The sequence below is a fragment of the Triturus cristatus genome, chromosome 5_2 (assembly GCF_964204655.1).
Source record: "Triturus cristatus chromosome 5_2, aTriCri1.1, whole genome shotgun sequence".
Classification (NCBI taxonomy): Eukaryota; Metazoa; Chordata; class Amphibia; order Caudata; family Salamandridae; genus Triturus; species Triturus cristatus.
In genome coordinates, this window is record NC_140588.1 from 899,119,759 (window position 1) to 899,141,415 (window position 21,657).

The following is a 21,657-nucleotide window of genomic DNA, read 5'->3' on the forward strand; positions in this document are numbered from 1 at the left end:
TGAGTGCCACAAACTTTAAATATCATGAGTTTGTTTTGATCTATAGGTCAATCTTTATACAGTTCCTCATAATGAAAGTTAGAACTGGCGCTTCAGCAATAAAAAGACCAGGATTAATGCAAATTGAAAATGATCAGAAAACATGAAAAATGTAAAAACATTTACCATTTGTAAGCATTCTTAACCCACCTGTTTCAACTTTTCATCTGTCAAACAGTTCAGCTCAATGATGAACTCGCTATCTGTTGGTGAAATCTGTGCTGCGGGATCGATGATTTTTATAATATCGAGTTGCTCCCTGAGGCCCATCTCGGTACTGACTCTCCGACTGAGGTATTCAATATATTCCACCTTAAAAAACATAAATTAAATGTTTTTCAAAAAAAGGCAAAATCCCCATTACTTCACAGAAATGCCATCTTGCACTGCATTATAGGAGTTCAAAATGTGAAGAAAAGCAGTAATTCACTAAACATTCCCTCAGACACACAAAGCACACCGGTGCTAATTTAAGACCACAAGCAGTTTTCATAAGTTGATTATGGTGATTGGGGAGAGGAGTTGGCCTAACAGCTAGGGCGATCGACCTCGGAACTGGGTTCGAGTCTCGCAATAACGCTGAACATCCTGTGATTCTGGGCAAATCACTTAATCTCCCCGTGCCTAACAAAAATGAATGTGTCCTCATGTAATGCAACTGGTGCTATGTAAAGTGCTCTGATACCCGATGCGGGTCAAGTTCGCACTATATAAAACTCTGTAAAGTTAAAAAAAAAAAAAAAAAAGTAGCATTTTTTTCCTTTTCAATAAGAGGTACTACATCACCACTGTATCATACGCAAGATTACTCAAACAAAAGGGCATCGAAAGTGAAGGTTTTACACAATGCATAGCCTCTGAACAGGTTTTAGTAGATACCCATCAAATAAGCAATAAAGAAAACTAAAAATTATGAAAACGCAGGGGTAACTGTCACTTTCAGTATGAGGTTTGTCAGTAGGTTTGTATATGCATCAAAACACTGTAGTGTTTTCACTCATTTCCTAAAACTGAAAGAAAAAGCTTCTTAACTGGGACATTAGAACGCCAGTGGAGTAATCTTATCTTGATTCAAGTGCACAGTAGCAATTTTCCCAGCATTGTTAAAGAGTATCTTTTAGAACGGCGGTTCTTCGTCTGTAGTCCATGGACCCCCATGCGTCTGCTACTGTTCAGAAAATAATAGATTAAGTACCTATACATCAAAAGCAAAATTGAATTTTTCAAAGCGCTCTGTAAATGTGAAGTAATTTAACATTGGAAGCTGCTCTCCTTATCCTAATTGGTGGAAGCCGCATACATGTAAAACAAACTGAATTTAGAATGGACAATTGGATGCCTCAATTGGAGCAAAGAAGACAGTGATATGCTAGATTCTAGCATGTCATTTCACCTTTCAGAAAAAACGGCATTATGAAGGGCTCCAACTTTCCCATTCAAATTTTGTTTATGAATTAAATTAAATAGTAAATAATGTGTATGAGATGACTACTTGTTTCTGTATTTTCCCCTATTGTTTTGATGTTCAAACTGTAGAAATTCCCTAGACGGGGGACCCCCAGCTCCCTGTAGTGATTCATTGGGGGTCCACTGAAGGCAAAAAATAAAAAGAAGTCAGCACAAGAATAAGGTCCTACTGAGTCATGCCGAAGGGTGAGGGAGGTTGGGACGGACTTGTTTTAACCCCTTCAAGAATCTGTGAACTTGGGATTTGAAGAGAGATAGCTGATCAGGCAGCCACATGAAGGCTGAAATGGTAGAAAGATAGCCCTTAAGATTGCCCAGAGCAAAGCCCTGCTGGGCGAGAGAAAGAATGAAGAGAAGGGCCTGTAGCGGGTGGGGGGGGTCAATCGGTTTTGTCTGCAAACCATGCTACAAGCTTGCCCCACCATTTTGGTGGAGGGAAGCCAACATTAAAGACTTCAGGCGTAAGATCGGAAGCGGTCAACTGTCGCCGCTCAACCTCCATGCAAGAAGGCATAGCGTTGGCAGGTTCAGATGGAGAACCAGAACCAAAGCTGTCGAGACAGAAGATCCTCCAGAGTCCGGGACCCCACCCGCCGTTTGTTGCAGTACCACATATCACTGGTGTTGTCCATGAACACCAGCACTAGTCTTCCCTTGATGGAGGGTAGAAAGGCTTTTAATGCCAGCCGAATCACAAAGAGCTCCAGAAGGTTAATGTCGAGTCCAGATTCAGCCAGAGGCCTCTGATCTCCACCTTTCCTAGATAGCCGCCCCATACCAGGAGTGAGGCATCGGTCACTACTGTCAGATCTGCTTGAGGAAGGGAGAGGAGTCTGCCACGGACCAAATCGGGCTTCGTTAACCACCACTGCAGATCTTGTGAAGTTCCCTTTGAGATCTGGACCATGTCAGAGAGATTTCCCTGATGCTGCGCCCACTGGAACTCCAGGTCCCACTGCAGAGCCCGTATATACTGCAGGTATGTGTCACAAGGTGGTAAGGTTTTCCCAGCCATTCCCAAACCCCCACAGTACCTTCTGTTATGCAAGTCGTTTATGCTTCTGGAGTTAACTCATCTTCTGAACCATCCTTTTTCAATATATAAAACTCCTACAGTTTTCATTAGTTGCCTAGTCCCAACTATTGGAAACATAAGGATTTTTTCTGAATAACGCATGTTGTACTACGAAAATGACTCCTGGTAGAAGAAACTGGATTCTTCCTGATGGCTCAACATTTCTGGCAAGACAAACTAAGAGCTCTGCCAGACAAGCCTATGCTGCTCCTGGGAGTAAGAGTACACAGGTCGTCATCTATATTCCAATGGAACCTACTGCATTTTCCTCCGTTTTCTAAACCCCTAGCAGAGGTCTGCTTAGCATCTTCTGTGATCTTTAGCAAGGTTGTGAAATTCTTGTGCAGAGCTCATTTCTTCACATAACACTACTCCCAAAAGAGTAGGTCTTATAGTAAATCTTCAGTTTTATTGGAAATAGGTCCGATGACAATTCTAAGCATCTAAAGGCGCCAATTAGGAATTCACATTTCTCACTGACCTAGGGTCTGTAGCAGAAGGCTATTGCAATGAGGCAATCTGAAGTACCAGCTTGGTATCTCAAAGCCCAAATTTCTCACTGGACTAGTAGAATTAAATTTAGGAGGGAGAGCAGAGACTTTGCAGAACACACTCCTCAGGCTAGAAGAGTGAGAAGGAACGAGGAACATATAGGTTCTCCACTACTATAATAAACCAAATGGTTTATTAAACCAAATGTTTTCATGATACCTAAAGAGTGTGCGGTGTGGCGCTACGGGTTCTTTGCAAAGGAGAATCCTTGGGCATCAACTTTACCTACTCCCCATGAACAGGTGGTCCTCCATTATGTAAGAAGCGAGGGGGGAGGGGGGGGGGGGGGGGGTGAAGCAAAGGCCCGGTCTGCAATAATAGAATTTACTGTTTTTTTGTGTCCTACTCAATTCAGGACAAGAGGAAACAAAGGATATAAAAGGTTCTGCAGGTTTGTCATAGAAACTCCAGTCTATCCACGTGACCAAGAACACAAACAGAAAATACTTCAAAATTACAGCTATAAAGGTGCCACAAATAAATATTTCGAGCAAGAGATATTGAAAGTGAGAAGAAAGGAGATAAATGATAGAATTTCAAAATCAAATGGGAGGCAAGCTACGTAAAATCAAGATGATTTTTTTCATATCTAGAATCAGAGTACACAGAGTACAGCAGTTGACAGATTGCAAATATTAATTATTACCTTTGCCAACTGTCCCTGAACTGCTTTTTTACAGTTAGGAAACGGTGTTAAAGTAGAAATAATTAACACAATAGTACTGAAGTTACATTAATAAGGCCATTTTAGCAGAAAGTCTACTCCAGTTTGATTTTCTTCAGCTCTGGAACAGGTTCCCTCTTAAGAGTCACACAATTTTCACTGACACAGTTGAAGAAACTTCACCCAGAATGGACAATGGAATATCGCCTCACTGTTAAGTGGTGTTGACCACAATCCCCTGTTTATTTGCCAAGTGTTACATATATTAACAAGCCCTGGCACAGCCTACGCAAGAGCCATTGGCTTTGCCAATTTGTTTAAGCTATGATGTACACCAGCGCGTCTACTTTTCAGCATGGCTAAAAGTGGAGCATCATAGAGTAGAGAAGGATTCTTCAAAGTCGGTCCCAAATCCATACCAGATTTTTAAACATATCCCCATTTAGATAAACGTAGTAATCTTAAAAATTTGGCATGATCTGGCCCTCCAGGACCAACTTTGGAGAACCCTGGAGTAGAGTGCCGCAGACAGTCGTGTAGTACAACTTTAAGAAATTTACATCCGCACTCGAGTACAGTAGACTTGGTCACTGTGCACGTCTATTTTAGTCATTCACCCTGTATGCTCATTTCCATTAAAATACTACAATGGTCCATCCCAAAAAGTAGGCTGCAAAAGAAACCGATTAAAAACATCTAGTGCCAAAATAGATACTATACATAAATACGTCCCTTCAAAAATGTACCAGTTTTAAAATTCAATGTCAGGCCAAGAGGCGAGGATTATGCTTTTCTTACTTCGCTTTATTACAAGGTTTCAAAACAGCAGCCATTTTAACATCAACCAGGGGGAAAAAAAAAACCTAGGAAACCATATCAAGTCGATTTTCTATTGTACAGCAACTGGCACTGATATAGTCCATCTTCACTTTCAGGGCTCCTTTTTCTTTGCTGCTCAGCGAACTGATTTTTTTTGTTCTCCGTGCGGCTGACTGTACTCTTAATGCATTATTAATTACGGTGCATTGTTGTATTACTGTTCCTAATTCTGCCATTTTCATTGCAACCGGTTTCCTGTTCAGTCTTATGACCGCATTGGCGATCCTAACGCGGCTTTCCCCTTGTACGAACGCGGCAGTCCACGGCCCATTAGGGGATGTGGCAAGTCTCAACAGCCCGCGGCACACGTCTTCTCACAGAGAAGCAGTGGTCGAAGTGTGCGGGAACGGAAGGGCATGGCGTGCCCCTACTTTTTAAATTTAACAAAGTCCGTTCCCCTACTTCTTGCGTCCCAGGATGGAAGAAATGGTCCGAACTTGAAAAAATATTACGAGCCCTGTGTGGTGCACAATGAGGAAGGCCTCTGCAGTGGCGGGACCTCTTCTCCCTTCCCCTCTGTTTCTGTGGGAAGGGGCCTGCCCAGGAACACTGTAAGAGCCGTTTTGCACTGTAGGAACAATTAAGCAGCGCGAGAAAGTGGCTTCCAATAATGGCCTGGCTGCTGGAATGATTTACATCTCATTCACTGACGATGCTACCTGCCTGCCCCATACCGTGACTATTACAATTTGTCTCATCAGGATGCATTGGCGCCGCGCCCTTGACCTCATCTGTCGTTTATTTTTAGACTCACCCAGACTGACGACGCCACAAGAAAAGGAAGAAGACTCCAGCGTGGCCATTGGCAAACTGTGCCTAAACCTTGGCGCTTTTTTACAACAACAAAAAAAGCTGTAGAAAACGTTTAATATCTTCCTTATTTCCTCAATTAATTTTATAAATTGTGTACTGCTGCTCTGTGTGTTCAGGGAGAGATGCAGTATTTTTAAAAATACTGTTTACCCTTTTTAAGGATATAACATAAAAGCAGCCAGAGGTGTTCAGTTCTGTGACGCCCGAGCACCGGAGCCCCTTGTGGACCCCATTCAGGGTCGGACTGTGAAAACAAATAGACCCAGGCACCAAGGCAGGACTAGCGTAATGGGCATCGGGCTGTAGGAGTGGGAGGCTGGTTTTATTACTGTGGGCTGAAAAACTGTCCCCCAGTAACAAAACCAGCAGGGCCGTCCAGAACACTAAGGGGGAGATTTACTAAGATTTTGCACCGTGTATGCATCCCAAAAATGACGCAAATTAGTAAAAAAAAACAAATTCTCAATTTACTTAGTAGCTCTAAACTTGTTTAGCGCTGGAAATAACGGAAAAGTAATGCGAAACAGCGCATTGCGCTGCTTCACATTACTTAGCGCCATGGGGGCGTATCAAGGGTGGTGCATGGGTGTTCCCTAGCACCCACCCAGGGTTTCTCACTAAACCCAATTTACTAAATGCTGTAGATTGGGTTTAGCGTGAGAAAATTGCACCTTTTTCAAGTAGGCGTACAGAAGGAGAAATGCTTTCATTTCTCCTTCCTTTTCCGACTTTGTATGTGTGCTGCACTGTGCAGCGTGCATACAAAGTGGGAAAAACGTTGGCTGTGCCTGGGCATCGTATTTCTTACAGGAAATGTACCCTTCCTGTACAAAACCTATGCTGGACTCACACACCGTAGCGCTATGGCGCTCTCCTGCTCCCTCCCTGTTGCGCAATGCTACACTGGTATGAGAGGCGCCATAAACCCAATGAAATACATGTGAGAGAGGCTATGGAGAGATGAGGGGCAGTGTTGGAGTGTGATAGTGAGGGAAACCTTGAAGAGCCCCAAAAAGATTGTCATATTCTGGTGCACTGTAAGGTCATCATTTACTGTGCTCTACATGCCAATACAATTGAATATATAATAACATATGTTGTAGAATGCACAATTTATGTAATTTGTTCTAAATTTTCTTGGGAAGAGAACACCCTCTTCTCATTCCCCCTTCGTAGGGGTCAGGCTCGCTTACTGCGTTCGCTCGCAACACATGTAAAGGGGATGGACAAAGTGCCGAGGCTGCTTTGGGTTCCCAGTTCAGCCTCGTCTGGTACCAAATTAAAAGTACCCTATTTAGCAAAGAAGATATCTAAAAAAGCAGTGGCAAAGCCAATAGGTCTTGTCTTTGGGACCTCTTTGCTAGGACTGGTTTGGGTTCCCAGTTCAGCCCTGTCTGGCACCAAATTAAAAGTGCCCCATTTAGCAAATGAGATATCTAAACAAGCATTAGTGAAGCCAATGGGTCTTGCCTTTGGGACCTCTTAGGTTTGGGATTTTTGTTTAGCGACGCTTTTCAGCATCACTAACATACTATAGTGTCACCCAAAAAAATAAAGATGGATGTATCCTTCACTTCCCAAATGAAAATATAATTTTTGCCTTTTAAATTCAAGAGCTCTCTCAAGTTTTTTGTGGGTAGCAGAGTTAGCCAAGCTGGACAGTTCAAAAAGTATCCTTTACAGGACACTTGAATACATAATGTTGATGTTTGAGCACCTAGCTGCCTGACATGAATGTGGAGAAGCCCTTGTGGGTTTCCGTGAGTCAGATCAGATGTTCCTGAAGAGTGTCTTTATCTTCTGAGCCATACTTAACCCATTCCTTGTTCTCCACGAGTGCAACAATGGCACACCAGTGTTTTTTGTTTCAAACGTTGAGGGCATGAATACAGGGCTTCTCCTGTACACTCATTGATTTCTGAACAGTGAGTGTTAAAGCGTTAAGGTAATCATGATGTTCCTGCTTATATTTTGCATGCTTTACATAATCTTGCATTGCCTAGGAGAGTTTGCTTCTTCCAGAATGTTCTTATTTTTTCCAGTTAGTGCATAATTTGACTTGAGTCACATCCAGGCTGTTATAACAGGGCACAATTGGGTTGTAGCTGAAGGCAGTGCATGTTTCTCTCAGTGGTGCAGAAATGTGTTGAGTGGGGAGAGGATGAGGCACTGTGGCCAAAGCTACCAAATTTGGAATTGGGGAACCAGCATCAGGCTTCATGACCAGTCCACAAGACCACTATCCTGAGGGAGCACATTTTGCTACTGGACCATAGAAGGCCCCACTAGACCATAGAAGCCCTAGTCTCTTAGCACCAGCAGGTGTACCCTACCAGTGGCCAGTGTGGGTTAACCTTTAAGTCTTGTCCACCACAATACATACTGAAATTCACCTCCAGTCTTGCAGACAGGCCTACAAAGCAGCACACCCAAGATCAACAGAGACACTGTCATTGAGGGTACAGGACTCTTGAGGCCAGTCCGCCTCAACCAGTGGTGCCTTCATTGGCCTTGTTCCAGCAGTAGTAGTGCAACTCACCAGGGATCAGCAATGCATGATTTGCACGCACACCAAACTAATAGACACATTTATGCGGGCTTGCACCGCGGAACATGGTAAATGCATGACAAAAATCTCCAAGCCATATTTATGAAGCCACGCAAAGCAAACTTTGCATGGCATTGAATGGTTTCATAAATATGGAGTAATGCAACACAGCGCAAATCGTTGCTTTGCCTTACTCTGTAAAAGGAAGGCATTGCAGTGGGTATTCCCACTCTACCTCCATGGTTTTTGACGCATTCCCATATTTACAAGGACTTGTAAACCTGGGAATGCATCAAAATCTTACGCCTACCTAAGGGAGCCACAACAAGGAGAAATATCTTTATTTCTCCTTGTTTTTTCCTCTTTCTATATGTGAAACACACATAGAAAGAGAAAAAAGCCTCAGGATTGTTTTTGTGTAGAAAGGTACACTGATGCCAGTGTGGGATTTATTCTAGATTACACTCAGACGGCATTTTAGAGATGCCACCTGAAAAACAACCAGCCTCTGGTAGGTTGCCTGGCTGGTAGACACCAGCCTGCTACCGCGAGACAAGTTTCTGGACCCCTGGGGAGGGAGCCTTCACACCTCCCCCAGATCAGGAAGAGCCATCTGTGGCAGGGGAGCTACAAAGGCCTTGCCGCCTTTGCAAAGCCACCCCAGCCTCTGCTATCAGGAGTAGGCCCCCTTCCTGCCTCATCTCTTTTTCAGCAGAAAGACAGGCGGGCAAAAATAGGACAGCCTAGAAGGTGTGCCCACCTCAGTCATCCTCACCCCTCAGGAGGGGGTGGGGGGTGAGGTGGAGCCCACTCTTCAGTGCCTGCCATCTTGCAGATGGTTGGCACTGTCCAATCAGGGTTAGGGATTGTGCTCACTCCCCCACGTGGGGTGAGCACACCAAGGGTGCAGTCACCCTGAGGTCAGTAGATTTTTTGTTTACTAATCTGAGATACATAAAACGCTCCCTAAATAGTGTGATTTGGGGGCTGCCCTGGACCCAGAAGGGAGATTCCCACAACCTACGAAGAAGGACGACGAAAGATGCACAGCAGAGGAGACTGTAGAGGAGAACTGACTGGTCCCCAGCTCTACCAGCCCATCTGCAGTTTCCAGAGGTCCTGCGCCAGAAGTCGTCTTGTCCTGCAGCCAGCAAGCTCCAGAACCCTTGGGAGGGCCGACTACTGTCAACAAAGGATATCCTATGAACAGCAACTCAGAATCTCCTAAGAAAGACTGAGCCTGCTGAAGACAAAGAAACCTGATGCCTGGAGCCACCACTCCACCCGTCGCCTACGGCCCGAGTCCAAGTGGCACACCAGTCCCAGCGAGGTCCCCCAGCGCTCCAGAGTCCAAGTCCTCCGCGGGTTGACCCCTCCAGGACTCCGACATTGCCTGCAGCCTCTGTACGGGGACCCCCCAACCTTGAGTGGCCCAGTAAGGTGAAATCCAACCTCAAAAGGCACCCCTGCATCCGGCCACCCTGCACCCTGAAGAAGAGGAACTGAGGTGCACCTACGTCTCGGAGCCCTCAAACTTACCTGCCAGCTGTTGGTTCCACCTGGAAGACTTCTTGGATCGAGCCTGTAGCTGAAATCCAAAACAGGCAATCTCCATAGAATTGCATTGGGCTCCAGACCCCTCCTAAGCAATCTGCACTCGGCCGCCCCAGCACTGCTCGTGTTGTGGACCTAGTGATGAACTGGGGTTCCCTTCGCCCAGACCTTAACCCTAGGAGCTTGGCTCCCAAGACCGAGTTGCCTGCCCGTGAGCAGCCACCAACCGAAGGCCCGCCTAGCCCCATAGGCTAACATTTTGCGTCAGCCCTCTGCCCTAGTGCCGCTGAGGGTGCTTTTGGAGTTCATCCTTGACCCTGGGGGATTCCGTGTTCTAACCCCTGAAACTCAACCCTCAAGACCAATAACTTACCTGCAAACCGATAACCACATTTTCCTCCATATGATTGCATAGACTGTTTTTCTCTGAAAAAGTGGTGTTGAGTTGCGTTTGTATGGAAACCTAAGTAACTGTGTTTTAATGTAAAAGTGTTTCACTTACCTTTGTCTAGGAAATGTCCCAGTGTGATATCTAGGCATATCACACGGAGTAGAAAGAGTAACCTAAAAAGTAATCACAAAGTAATCCAAAAGTAAGTACAACTGTTTTTAAGCATTGTACCTACCTGTAAAAGTCAAATTCATGCAGCTTGCATATTCTTATCAACCTGTCTGAAATTACAATTTTACTTACCATTACCAAGTCCTGCTGGGTTCTTAAAATAAAAGAAGTGTTTTTATACAAACAATTGGTCTGAGTTGATTCTTTGAGTGTGTTCTATAATTTCTTGCCAGAGTGTGTACAATAAATACACCACTACCCTCTGATGAAGCATTACTGCCCGCCCACACTACCACAAATAAAGAGTAAGGTATTATCTACTTTTACCTTTGTAAGCCTTTGGGGATTCACTGAACTCTGTGTAAACTATACCTTACTTTGGTATAGTATTTAACCTCTTCAGTGCCCCGCCCTTTCCCCGCCCTGTGCCGGGCGTTGAATTAGCGGGCGGGGTTCATGACGAGATAGTCTCGTCATGGGCACAGCGCAACCGCGCTCCATGAAGAGACTCTCGCGTCATGGGCACTGAAGGGGATAAAGAGCCTGCTTCCTACACTCATAATTCCATAGCGGATACATTTGCAATTCTCATTGCCAACCAACTGGAGTAGTAATTACACAAACTACTAATATAATAGTTGTATCTCATTCATCTGATACTGCTTAAAGCATCTGCAAATCCAACTTGTCTGGGTTGTTTTAGGTGTATATATTCACTTTTGAGTGTTATGACTAGATACGATAAAAGGAAACTAAGAGGCATCTAATGCTGGCTTAATGACATGTGTGAAGCACATAAAGAATTTAGGACTACAATTTTGCATTGACTGTGGGGCACAGAATGATGTAATCAATAGAGATCCCCAAAACCTGGGGTCTCCTGTCATAGAATTTAAACCCACATGTTATGTTCAGAAATGGTTTGAAAAAGGGAGGAGAAGTGCTGATGAATGAAACTGCATGGTTCGGAGACAAATGGCTTATGATTCCACCTATAAGCGTATTTGGGACATTGTGATTGAAAACATATCCCACATTGTAAATGTATTTTAATGTGAATAACTAATATATTAAACCTCAAATGAACGTGTATCTATTGGTTGCATTAAATAACATTATAAGCTGTAACTGGTCAGTGAAATACCAAACATACAAAAAATTGGTAGGTTTTGCTCTTTCTAGCCACCCCTCTGACTCCGCTCACTGACCCAATCCTCTGGTTATTCCCGCCCCCCCCCGATTCTCTGCCCACAGTTCACCTAATTTTTTTCCCCCACTTCGACCGCTGCAGAGAAGTGTCAGACGCACACAGCCCTGCCACGCCGCAGCCTGTCCGCCCTGCCTGGTACACCCTTCGGAGGACGTTATTATCCCACAATACAAATGTGATGCCCCTCTGGGGTCCGTATTTAATCGCTTCAACACACCCTGCGAGATCTGTAATTACGCAGCAGTTGTAGACCGACGGGGGCACCTTCCCAGGCAGTTTTCTCCAATGATCAGTGGGGTGCGTGTCCCTTAGGCTTGCACCCGTCAATTGTGTGCTTCCCATAGCCTCTGGGTCCCCTCCCAGAACCAGATTTGCACGCCTAGCATGCCCTGTATCTAGGTTCAGCCTATATTTACTTGCCCAAACCCCCACCCTCCACCCGGGCATCTTGATAGTGGACTAGTACACAGTCTGGTGCACAAGTTACATCCCAACTGTATCCCAAGCATGCAATCTGATGACACTTACCAGGAGGAATACTCCTTGTACTTCTTCCAATGGGAGGACAAGTTTTATGAGACTGTAGATACCTCAATTTAGAAAGCTGTTAATGTAGTGATGGAGCCCCTTGAACAGCCCTGCTCTGAAATAAATTGTGCAAGAGTGCATAAAAACCCTCCCGCCTACTCGTGCTGCACCCTCTAATCCCCCACCTTCCCAAGATACCCTGGACTGAGAGACCCGCCTCCTCAAAATAAGCAGTACAAGGAAGGGGTGGATCACAGCACGTTTGTGCATCTTAAGAAGGCCTCCCAGGCCCAGGTGCCTCCTTTGAGGGGACAGAGGAGCCTGCAGACTCTTTCCCAGCCTGCTTCCCCCGACCAGCCTGACTCATATGAGTCTCATGGGGAGTCCGGGGAAGAGGCGGTCCCATCCAAGCCCTGGCACCCTTCTCCAAAACAGACTCACCCACGAAAGCGATGAAGACCTGCTCGATCCAGATGACAAGTTGCGAGGTATGTGGCAGCACAGCTTTGCAAGCCTTTGGAAAGAGATGCCCACAACCGCCTTCAGATGGAGTGCCCTTGAACCCTCTTTGGAGGGTAAAGTAGCCCTTACCCCGGATATCGATCCCAAGATGGCCACCTTTTTGACAAAATTGACAAGAGCCCTTAACAAGCATTTGCAATGCAATAGGTCTCGCACTTGCGCAAATTTATGCTATTGGCATTGTAAATGACAATGCCTTTTATTTGTTTAAAAAACCAACACATTAATAAAAGGCATTGTAATCTACAATGCCAATAGCTCAAACTCGCGTAAACGCGAGACCTATTGCATTGCAAATGCTGGTTTCTTTTGTAACCTATTCTTATTTTTTGGGGGCTTCGCTGATTTCTGCCTCTCTTCCGCTTGCCCTGAAGGAACTCCTACAACTGTTGTATTATTGCAGAGAATCATACCAATAGACCAGCAACACAACCATCATCATGTTTCTTATATAATTCACTCCAATGCAGCTCGCATTAGTAAAGAGAGCAACAGAAAGGGAGGGTAGTGAGAGTGAGATGGAGATAAAAAAAAGAGGGAGCTGGGGAGAAGGGATAAGGAGGAATCTAAATGGGCAAGAAGAGGTGAATACTCTGGGGGTGGATAAAATAAGTCACAATGGGTTGATTCACCTGATGGAGCGTAAGAATGTAGGACTTTGTGAGGGAAAGTAGTAGGAGGGAGAGGAATTACTAGTGCGCACATTGCTGGGGGGCCGGGCAGCATCTCTTTCAGTGGGTGGGGGCTGCATCTGCTTGTTTTTTTAAAGTTGTGCTTCTGACACCATATTTCCCTTTAAATCTGGGTACATCTCTGAGCCAACTGCCAGTACCTTTACCACACAGGCATTGTAAGTTTTTTTAAACCATCTCAAAGTGGTCTAAACATTTTCCTCCCTGGAGAATAATGCTCCAGTAGGGCAATCGCTTAAAAGAGAAATGCACAAGGAACTAGGGACTGCATCCTGAATAAGGTGCAGTGACCTGATTACACTGGTGCCTCCACATTTCAGGATTCTACTAGTGTGGAAGCACTAGATGGAACAAGCTTCATAAGGCCCAACTGCTCTAAAGTCCCACTTCAATGAACTACTTACATGCAGCAGTTTAATGAACTGGCACACATTTACTAAGCAATGATTGTTCTGGTTGCCAGATCCTAATGTAGCAGATAATTAAAATCCCAGCCCTGTTAAATAGCTAATCATCAACCTAAAAATGTTTTAAAACTACAGGGCTGAGTATTTACAATAGAAAAGCCAACATCATGCCAGTGCTCTCCTTGTACCACATTTTATTGGGTGGCCGCAAAGAATGTTGCATCCGCCATTACAGGACATTAAAAAAAACATGTAATAGTCTGTAAGGGAGCAGGTTGTGCATACCCTGCTTCAGGAGACATCTGGGTCAAAAAAAAAAAAAAATCCGGGCTCCAGTACCAAGGTACAACTGCCTGGTACCGATTTACCATGGTACACAAAAACCATTCAATAAAATTCAAGTGTCTGGTCATGGACCAGACCATGTCGCCAACCATCATTGTGCATGGCTCAGCCCGTGTGCAGTGGAGGTTGGCTACCTGCAGTCGGTTAGGTGCAGTGATGGCCTACCACTGCACACTGCTGAAGCATGTGCACAGAGGGGGTTTGATACCTGCAGGGGTTGGTCGCAGGACTTGGACAGAGGGTAGGCTTTGCGCCCAGCAGTCAGCCGCGCATGGTGATATGCTGTGCGCAGTGAAGAGGTTGACAGCAGTGGTAGGAGGGAGAGCTCAAAAGGCCTGGGCAGACCCTGCGGCCAACCCCCCATTCCGTGCATGGAAAAGGCCATGCACAGCAGGAGACTGGGCGACCACAGCGGGACCTTGAGTAAGTTGGACGTATACTAAAGTTTGAATATGATGAAAACAAATCCAAGAAATTCACTGAAATAACAAAAGGTTATTGTGACAATATAGACCGGTGTTGCAATGAAGAAAAATAATGTTTAATAAAAACAAAATACTCAAATTCCAAAATAACAGTTTAATGAGCTAACTACAACGTGCACCACTGCCATGCACCGTTCATAACCACACATTTGACATCACTAATGACAAATTAAATGCCGTCATGACTGACATCATTCATGACATCTCAGTTTCTGGCATATATTGAATAAAACTCTCTCTCCATCACATCCTCTCTTACAAAGACGTACAGGAATTAATTTACTCTCACATTTTTCTGAGAAACACTGACTACCTAAGAAAACCGAAAGAGGCAAATCTCCACTCACACTCTGAAAAATATTGGAAAAGGCCGAGAAAGGGCAGCAAAGGGGGTCTCTATACGTCACGATGTGAAACAAGAATGCTAGAAAAACTCAGAATTTCACAGGAAACAACTTGGAACGCTAACTAACAAAATTATTTATGTATCAAATTATGTGACCACGTGCATACTTGCAGCAGCGCTTTGTTGAACGTTGTGCAAATTAAGTATCTGTGTGTAGCGGCCAACTGGTCCCGTTTGAGGTTACCAGACAAGTTATTTCCTTATTAATTGAATTGGGTAATCGAATATAGCGCTTAGCGAACAGAGATGACAATTTAGAGGAGAAAAATAAAAGGAATCCTCTGTTTTAATCCAACAGCAAACTGCACCCTGAAACGAGTTTCTTTGCTACTAAGACAGCACTAAGGCGTTCAAAAACCCAGCATACAGTGTGCTAGCTAATGGCTGAAGGTATGTAGCTTAAAAACGAAACGTACATTTCTGGCATGCTCAGTGTTTTTTTTTTCCCCTCTGAGCTTTCAGAATCTTATCGCAACAATTGATTTACGCCAAAAACCAGCTTGGGCTGTTGGTTCCTCAGTGGTTGCCTGTGTGTGCTGGGCAGAGAGGCCAAAGATTGGATGGCCATGTACTCTGAACACCCTTTAACCCACAGACAGGCACTGGAAGAAACCTGCACTGCCTTGAGCCTGAACACCAGAGCTCTTCAATGTGGCCGTTATAAACACCTGGAGGAGACTCAGCTGAAAGGATGCACTATACGAGAGCAATGCGCTGAACAGCCGTGAAAGCGAAAGTAATAGCAATCGCGATCAAAGAGAAAGTGATCGACAGGACGGGACGCGCTCTGTGGCAAGCACGCGAGTGGTGCGCACGCAGCAGTGATTGTCGGCTCACGTGCACTCAAGCTTTAGGCCACAGGCAGCACTTTAAAAATCCCACATACAAAATGTCTCTCCGAGCCAGCACATGCGCTGGGCTCAGCGAGACCTAAAAAGGGTACCGACTGTTCTGAGCGATCATGCCAAGACAAACTGCAACGCCTTTGGCCCCATGACAAAGATCCTTGATATGGCAGAGGAGGCAAATGCCTCAGGTTGCCTCATTCCTCCCAATGTCCTCTCTGGATGGGCCCAGCACACAATTGTTTTTATGGGAATGCAAGTTGTGCGCTGTCCACGAAGCGTCGCTGTTCCTGGTTTATTAAGATTGATCCCAAACTAGGTGACCTAGTCTCCGCGGAGGCAGGACCAGTGGCCCAAAGGGGTCTGTTGGGAGAACCATTTGTGGCAACCTTCATGTCACTTGATAAGGCCCAGACAAACAGACGTGTTTTTACCCCGAAGGTTTTTCAGGAGGGAGGAGGGGAGGGGAAACGGGACGTGCGGGCATTGTAAGGGCCACTTTTCTTCCACACTCCCTCCCAAGGGACGAGGCTCCGGGCGTGTAGTGTTAGAATAACGGACGCTTCAAGGACTTCTAACACACAAGAGGTCAACGGTTCAGTGAACGAGGCAGATTTAAGGCTCAAGCTGGAAATAGTAAGTGTATTTCCTTCGACCCAAATCAGGGTAGGGGGCAGTCTGGCACGGTTTCTCCCAGCTTGGTCTTCGATCACATCAGACACATGGGTGCTGCAAACCGTACAGGGGTTCCAGTTAAGAGTTCTACGGGGTTCCCTTCCAGGACTCCAGACCTCACCCCATTTGCTTCCCCCAGCAGGCCCTTGGTCTTTTAGACAAGGAAGTAGAGGACCTTACACAAAAAGGTGCAATGTGCCGTTCTGTAAAGCATTCCAACAGTTGCATCAGCAACATCTTTTTAGAGGACAGGGCAGATGGCGAGCCGAGATTGGTGATCAATGTCAGAGAATTCAACGAGGGGCTGGATTACCGCCACTTCAGGATGGAAGGCATTCACCTCCTCTGAGATGAGCTACTGCCAAAGGACTGGATGACACATCTATACCCTAAAGGCCACACCATTGGTTTCGCCAATTTGTCTGGCGTGACCAGATGTTAAGAGTTTACCAACCTTTTATTCAGTCTGTCATCCATCCTGTGGCGTTTCATGAAGGTGTTCAAACCAGCGATACAGTCCCTCTGGCCCAGGGGATAAGACTCATCTACAATCTAGACAACATCATGCTCCTGGCCCAATGTCCCCTAAAGCTTATCAAACAGCTCTGTACGACAGTAAACCGCTTGCAGGGGTTAGGCTTCATGGTAAACGAAAATAAATCGCTAGTCTCCAGGTCAGCAAACCACCTACCTAGGTTTTACGATGGACTACCACTGCCACCTGAGCCTTCTGTCCCGGAAGATGGCAAAGTATTGGCTAGAACTGTGCCATTAGTTGGCTGAGCCTCATTCCTCTCCCAGGCTGATTGCTCGCCAAGTGCGTCTACTATCTTTATCCATCCAAACAATCTTCCCATACCCATTTCAATACAGAGAACACCGGCGTTTAAAGGCGCACCACCTGCGCAAAGGCTTTCCTTATTCTCAGTTTGTGCCACTATCAGAAGAGCAAGAGATCCATTGGTGGCTATCCCACAAGGAGGCCTGGCACGAAGGGGGATCTTCGGATACACTCCTGAATTGGTGATAAGTGTCCGACGCAAGCCCGTCCGGTTGGGGCGCTCGGTTTGGTGAATTCTCTACAGGAGGAAGTTGGTCACCACAAGAACAGATCTTTCATATCTACTGTTTGGAGCTACTGGCAGGTGCTTTCGCAGTGCACTGTTGGACAAAGGACAGGATTCAATCCTGTGTCTGTCTGAGGGTGGACAAATCATCATCGGTATGTTATATCAATCACCTGGAGGGTACCAGATTCAAAGCTCTGGTGGATCTGGCATTGAATTTCTGAAACTTCTGCTTGGAGAATCACATCTCCGTGACGACGGAGTACCTCCAAGGTCAGTCAAATCAGGTGGCAGATTGGCAGCCATGCCACTTTCACGCCGCGAGTCTTGTCGCTAGACCCGTAGTTGTTCCTGCAGCTCTCAGACATACGAGGCCCGTTCTCAACGACTTCTCGGCTCGACCACCAGCTACCCCAGTTCTTCAGCTGGAGTCTCGGTCCACAAGCGGTGGCCAACAGACGCATTTCTGTAAGATTGGGCTCCAGAGAAGGGATATGCATTTTGCCCCTTTTGAATGATCACCTGAGCGTCAACCCAGGTGCACAGCTAGAGGGCGGAGGTGGTCATGGTAACATCCTTGTGGAGGTTTCAAGTGTGATTTCCTGTTCTTCTGGAACGTTCCTGGGATTCTCCAATCAGATTCCCCCTCTCCTCACATTCTGCAGAATCTAGATCTCATGTCACACAGGTAGGTGAGGGGCGGTTCCCTGCAGCAGATGGCCTGGCTGATTACAGGCCACGCTGGACACTACCAGGGCTTTCGCAACATTCTGAGTTCCTCCTCTCCAAGGACTGGGCGGACAGCACGACCAAGCGTTACCAGACAGCCTGGACGAGATGGGTACGTTGGGCTCTGCAGTGGGGTGTGGATCCCGTGGGCGCAGGAGTTGTCAAAATCCTGATTTGTTTTGTCCAGCCTAGCAGAGGAAGGGCTAGACTACCAGCCCATTAACACCTTCAGATCTACCATTTCAGTGGGGCATACTCTCGTTGACAGCAATCCGGAGGGAGAACAGCCTTTTGTCTTCTGCTTACTTGGAAGGATAAGGCTCTCCCTTCCCCCAGAACCTCGTTACTCAGAGTTGTGGGGCGTAAATCAGGTTCTCAACCTTTTTGTGTCCCGGCAACTAAATAGATTTTTATCATTGAAAGAACTTTCAATCAGGTTGGCAATGCTTCTTTGTCTGGTCTCATGCAGATCGGTTTTGGACGAGAGTACTTGATCTTTCAGGCAGTATCTTCCCCAGATGGGGTGGCATTTACAGTTAGTAGATGGACTAAGTCTGGTACCCGTTTCATTTCCTACCTGGCTTTCAGAGATGTACCCAAACTGTGTTTATTACAATGCATTAAGGACATGACAGAGGAGGTTCGTCCTCCGGGCGAAAGGCAACTCCTCATTGCCTTATAGAAAGGGTACAAAGTGGTATCTTCATCTACTATAGCCCGCTGTGTGCGGTGTGTTATGCAGGAAGCTGGTATTGATACCAAAAGGTTTGGAGCACAATCAGCGAAGGGGACGGTGGCCTCAAAGGCTTTCTGCCTAAGAGCTCGCTTGCAGGACATAATGCAGGAGGCTGATTGGTCTACAGAGTTCACCTTTAAGAGGTTTTACTTTAAGCTGATGCTGGATGTGGCACAGATGGTTGTGAGCAAGTTTTCAACTAGCATAATCCTTGACTCTGGTATGTGATCACATTTGTGCTACAAGTCGTTATTGTGCACTAGATATATTTGCACTTCACTGGAGTGTCTTTGGCACTTTGTTTTTAGTCTCCGTTTTCACAAGCTACTTTAAAATCTGCAGATTAGTTATCCTATAAACTCTGTTTAAAACCCTTTTTTCCATTCAATGACAATATCAGTGGGGATCCAACTCTTCTCTACAGAGAAGTTATTTGGTCCTTATTAGCTTCTTGTGGGCAACACAAAGTTCAAGTAAATATTAGAAACTTTTTTTACCTGCTCGTCGTTTGACATTGCACTCCACGGTAGCTCATCAAGATTTCTGTGCTTATTCTTCTTTTTTGAGGCGAGGCATGGAGAGCTGGGGATACTTGGTATAACATCAGATAAAACATCACTTCCGCTTGCGATATCACTGCCAGGCAACTTGTAGGGTGGTAAAAAAGAAATGTATTTGTATAGGAACAAATTATCACATATGTCAATACATGCATATTCATACCAGTATATAGGTTGCTGTCAATTTGTACCAGCCAACATCTGCTTTCAGTTCCATCACGGAGATTGGCCTTACATTTCAAACTGAACTACCTTCTGGTAGTCAGCATCCTGTTTTTCTTTTGATAATTTAAATCAACACTAAGAATTAACCCCTTCAGTGCCCCGCCCTTTCCCCGCCCTGTGCCGGGCGTTACATTAGCGGGCGGGGTTAATGACGAGATAGTCTCGTCATGGAGCACGGTTGCGCTGTGCCCATGACGAGACTATCTCGTCATGGGCACTGAAGAGGTTAAGTTTGGACTCAGAACTGGAAACCAATAAAATGGTCTCTCAACTAGGATTTTAGTATACAAGTTACATAAAAAGTTTTATCAGGCAGCAATGTGAATCTGTGCTACAGCAACAATCAGTTTATGTTCATTATTAGCAAACTGGAATTATTTGACAAAATATAAAGGTGGGCACTTTGTGTTATACATTTAGATGTGGAACCTGCTAAATTAGAGCAACCACCACCAACCAAAATTCCTATTTAACTGTCAAAGATGAAAAAAAAATAATCTGTTTTGGGAAAGAGGACAATACTTTTAAAAAGATTTTCTGCAAAATTAAAAAACTAGAAACATTGAAATGTGTAAAATCTAAACCTAAAAGGAGAGCACCAGTAGAACTTTGAATTCATGTGTTTTGAAATCTCCCATATCAGTTGGAGACAACTGACTGCAAAAGAAAATGGGGAGGGCACTTCATGAGAACGTCCCCACCTCTCCAACAAATAACTTCACTTTATTACAAAAGGCAGTGCAAATGTATTACGAGTCGCACGCTAACCACCACTTTTAAATGGTTGAAGGATTTTGAAGTCTATATTAAGCATTCCATTCTTAGTGCTAAATTCATAAACCTAAAACTTGCAGTACTGATACTTTAGAAAAACTCTGGTGCCATCACCAGAAAACTCCCTTACCTTTAAATCTGCCAATGTCCCTGGACGCACTGCAATACAGACTGAACCTCAGCAGTCACATCAAGGCGGCATTGCCCTACTTTCCAGACAAGGAGGAAGGGACAGGCAGTGCAAGAAAGAGGCGATGCCCTTTCCAATAACGCACCTCCGTAGAAGGAAACCAAATTATATATACTTTCTAAAAAGAGCTACTTTTTGACTATTTTGTGCATGGGGAAAAAAGCTCCCTCGCAGAGGGCTTTTTTAATAAGTAAAATGAACAAAATATAGCTAAATTTTCGCTATTTTCTAGGTTCCTTCCAGGGGAATCCACAAACAATGGGCACATTGGCACATTTAAAATCCCCAATATGTGGGGAAAATGATACAAATTTAGCCTGGACACCATTTCTGGAAGAATGTTATGAAGGCTCAAGCGTGGTGTGCCGCAAACTTCAAACAAGCATTTGCAATGCAATAGGTCTCGCATTTACGGGAGTTTGAGCTATTGGCATTGCCTTTTATTTATGTTTTGGTTTTTAAAACAAAGTAAAAGGCATTGTCATTTACAATGCCAATTGCTTCCTCGCGTAAATGCGAGACCTGTTGCATATTCAATGCTTGTTAGATAAGCTTCAAAGACTTTTGAATGGAAGCATTAAAAGAAAACCTCTCATAACTGTACCAACAAATAGGTCCTTTTTCTCACAGGCACATGGCATGCACGATTATAAGCTGTGTAGAAATAGCGCTTCGCGGTACTGTGGTAAACACTAATGTACTGGAATCTTTATTTGAATCCCTTTCGGAGCAGTCAGTAAAAGTGACAAATATAATTTAAAAAATTGAGCAGTTGACATGCACCTTTTGGTTTCACTTTTCCAAAATTATCCTACATAAAATCCTACTGAGCAATGTGCTGGGGGTTACTCACTTGGTGCACATGGGGTCTAAGTTTATACTTTTTGACAGGGCCGTTTTAAATTACCAGTCCGGCCCTGGACGTGTTCCAGAGTAGAGTCAATGACAAAGAAGTGGTCCAAATGCTACGTTCAGAAGGGGGAGGGTGTGGCTTAATGGCCAGTGCAGCCGACTTGGGCGCTGAGAGATCCAGGTTTAAGTCTCGTCGTGTGCTCAACATCCTGCGATTCTGAGCAAGTCACATCCCCTTGCCTACAGACAGCGCCTA

The 21,657-nt window shown here is 45.1% G+C and overlaps 1 protein-coding gene across 1 annotated transcript in view; it reads right to left on the bottom strand.

Moving 5' to 3' along the window:
* Positions 1-21,657, bottom strand: part of FAM199X (family with sequence similarity 199, X-linked) — a 100,189-nt gene that overhangs the window by 36,889 nt on the left and 41,643 nt on the right. Inside the window, exons 3-4 of the mRNA XM_085608038.1 lie at positions 19,298-19,447; positions 190-351 (exon numbers count right to left, since the gene is read on the bottom strand). Coding sequence (XP_085464164.1) covers positions 190-351; positions 19,298-19,447 — 312 coding nt within the window. The remainder of the gene's footprint in view (positions 1-189; positions 352-19,297; positions 19,448-21,657) is intronic.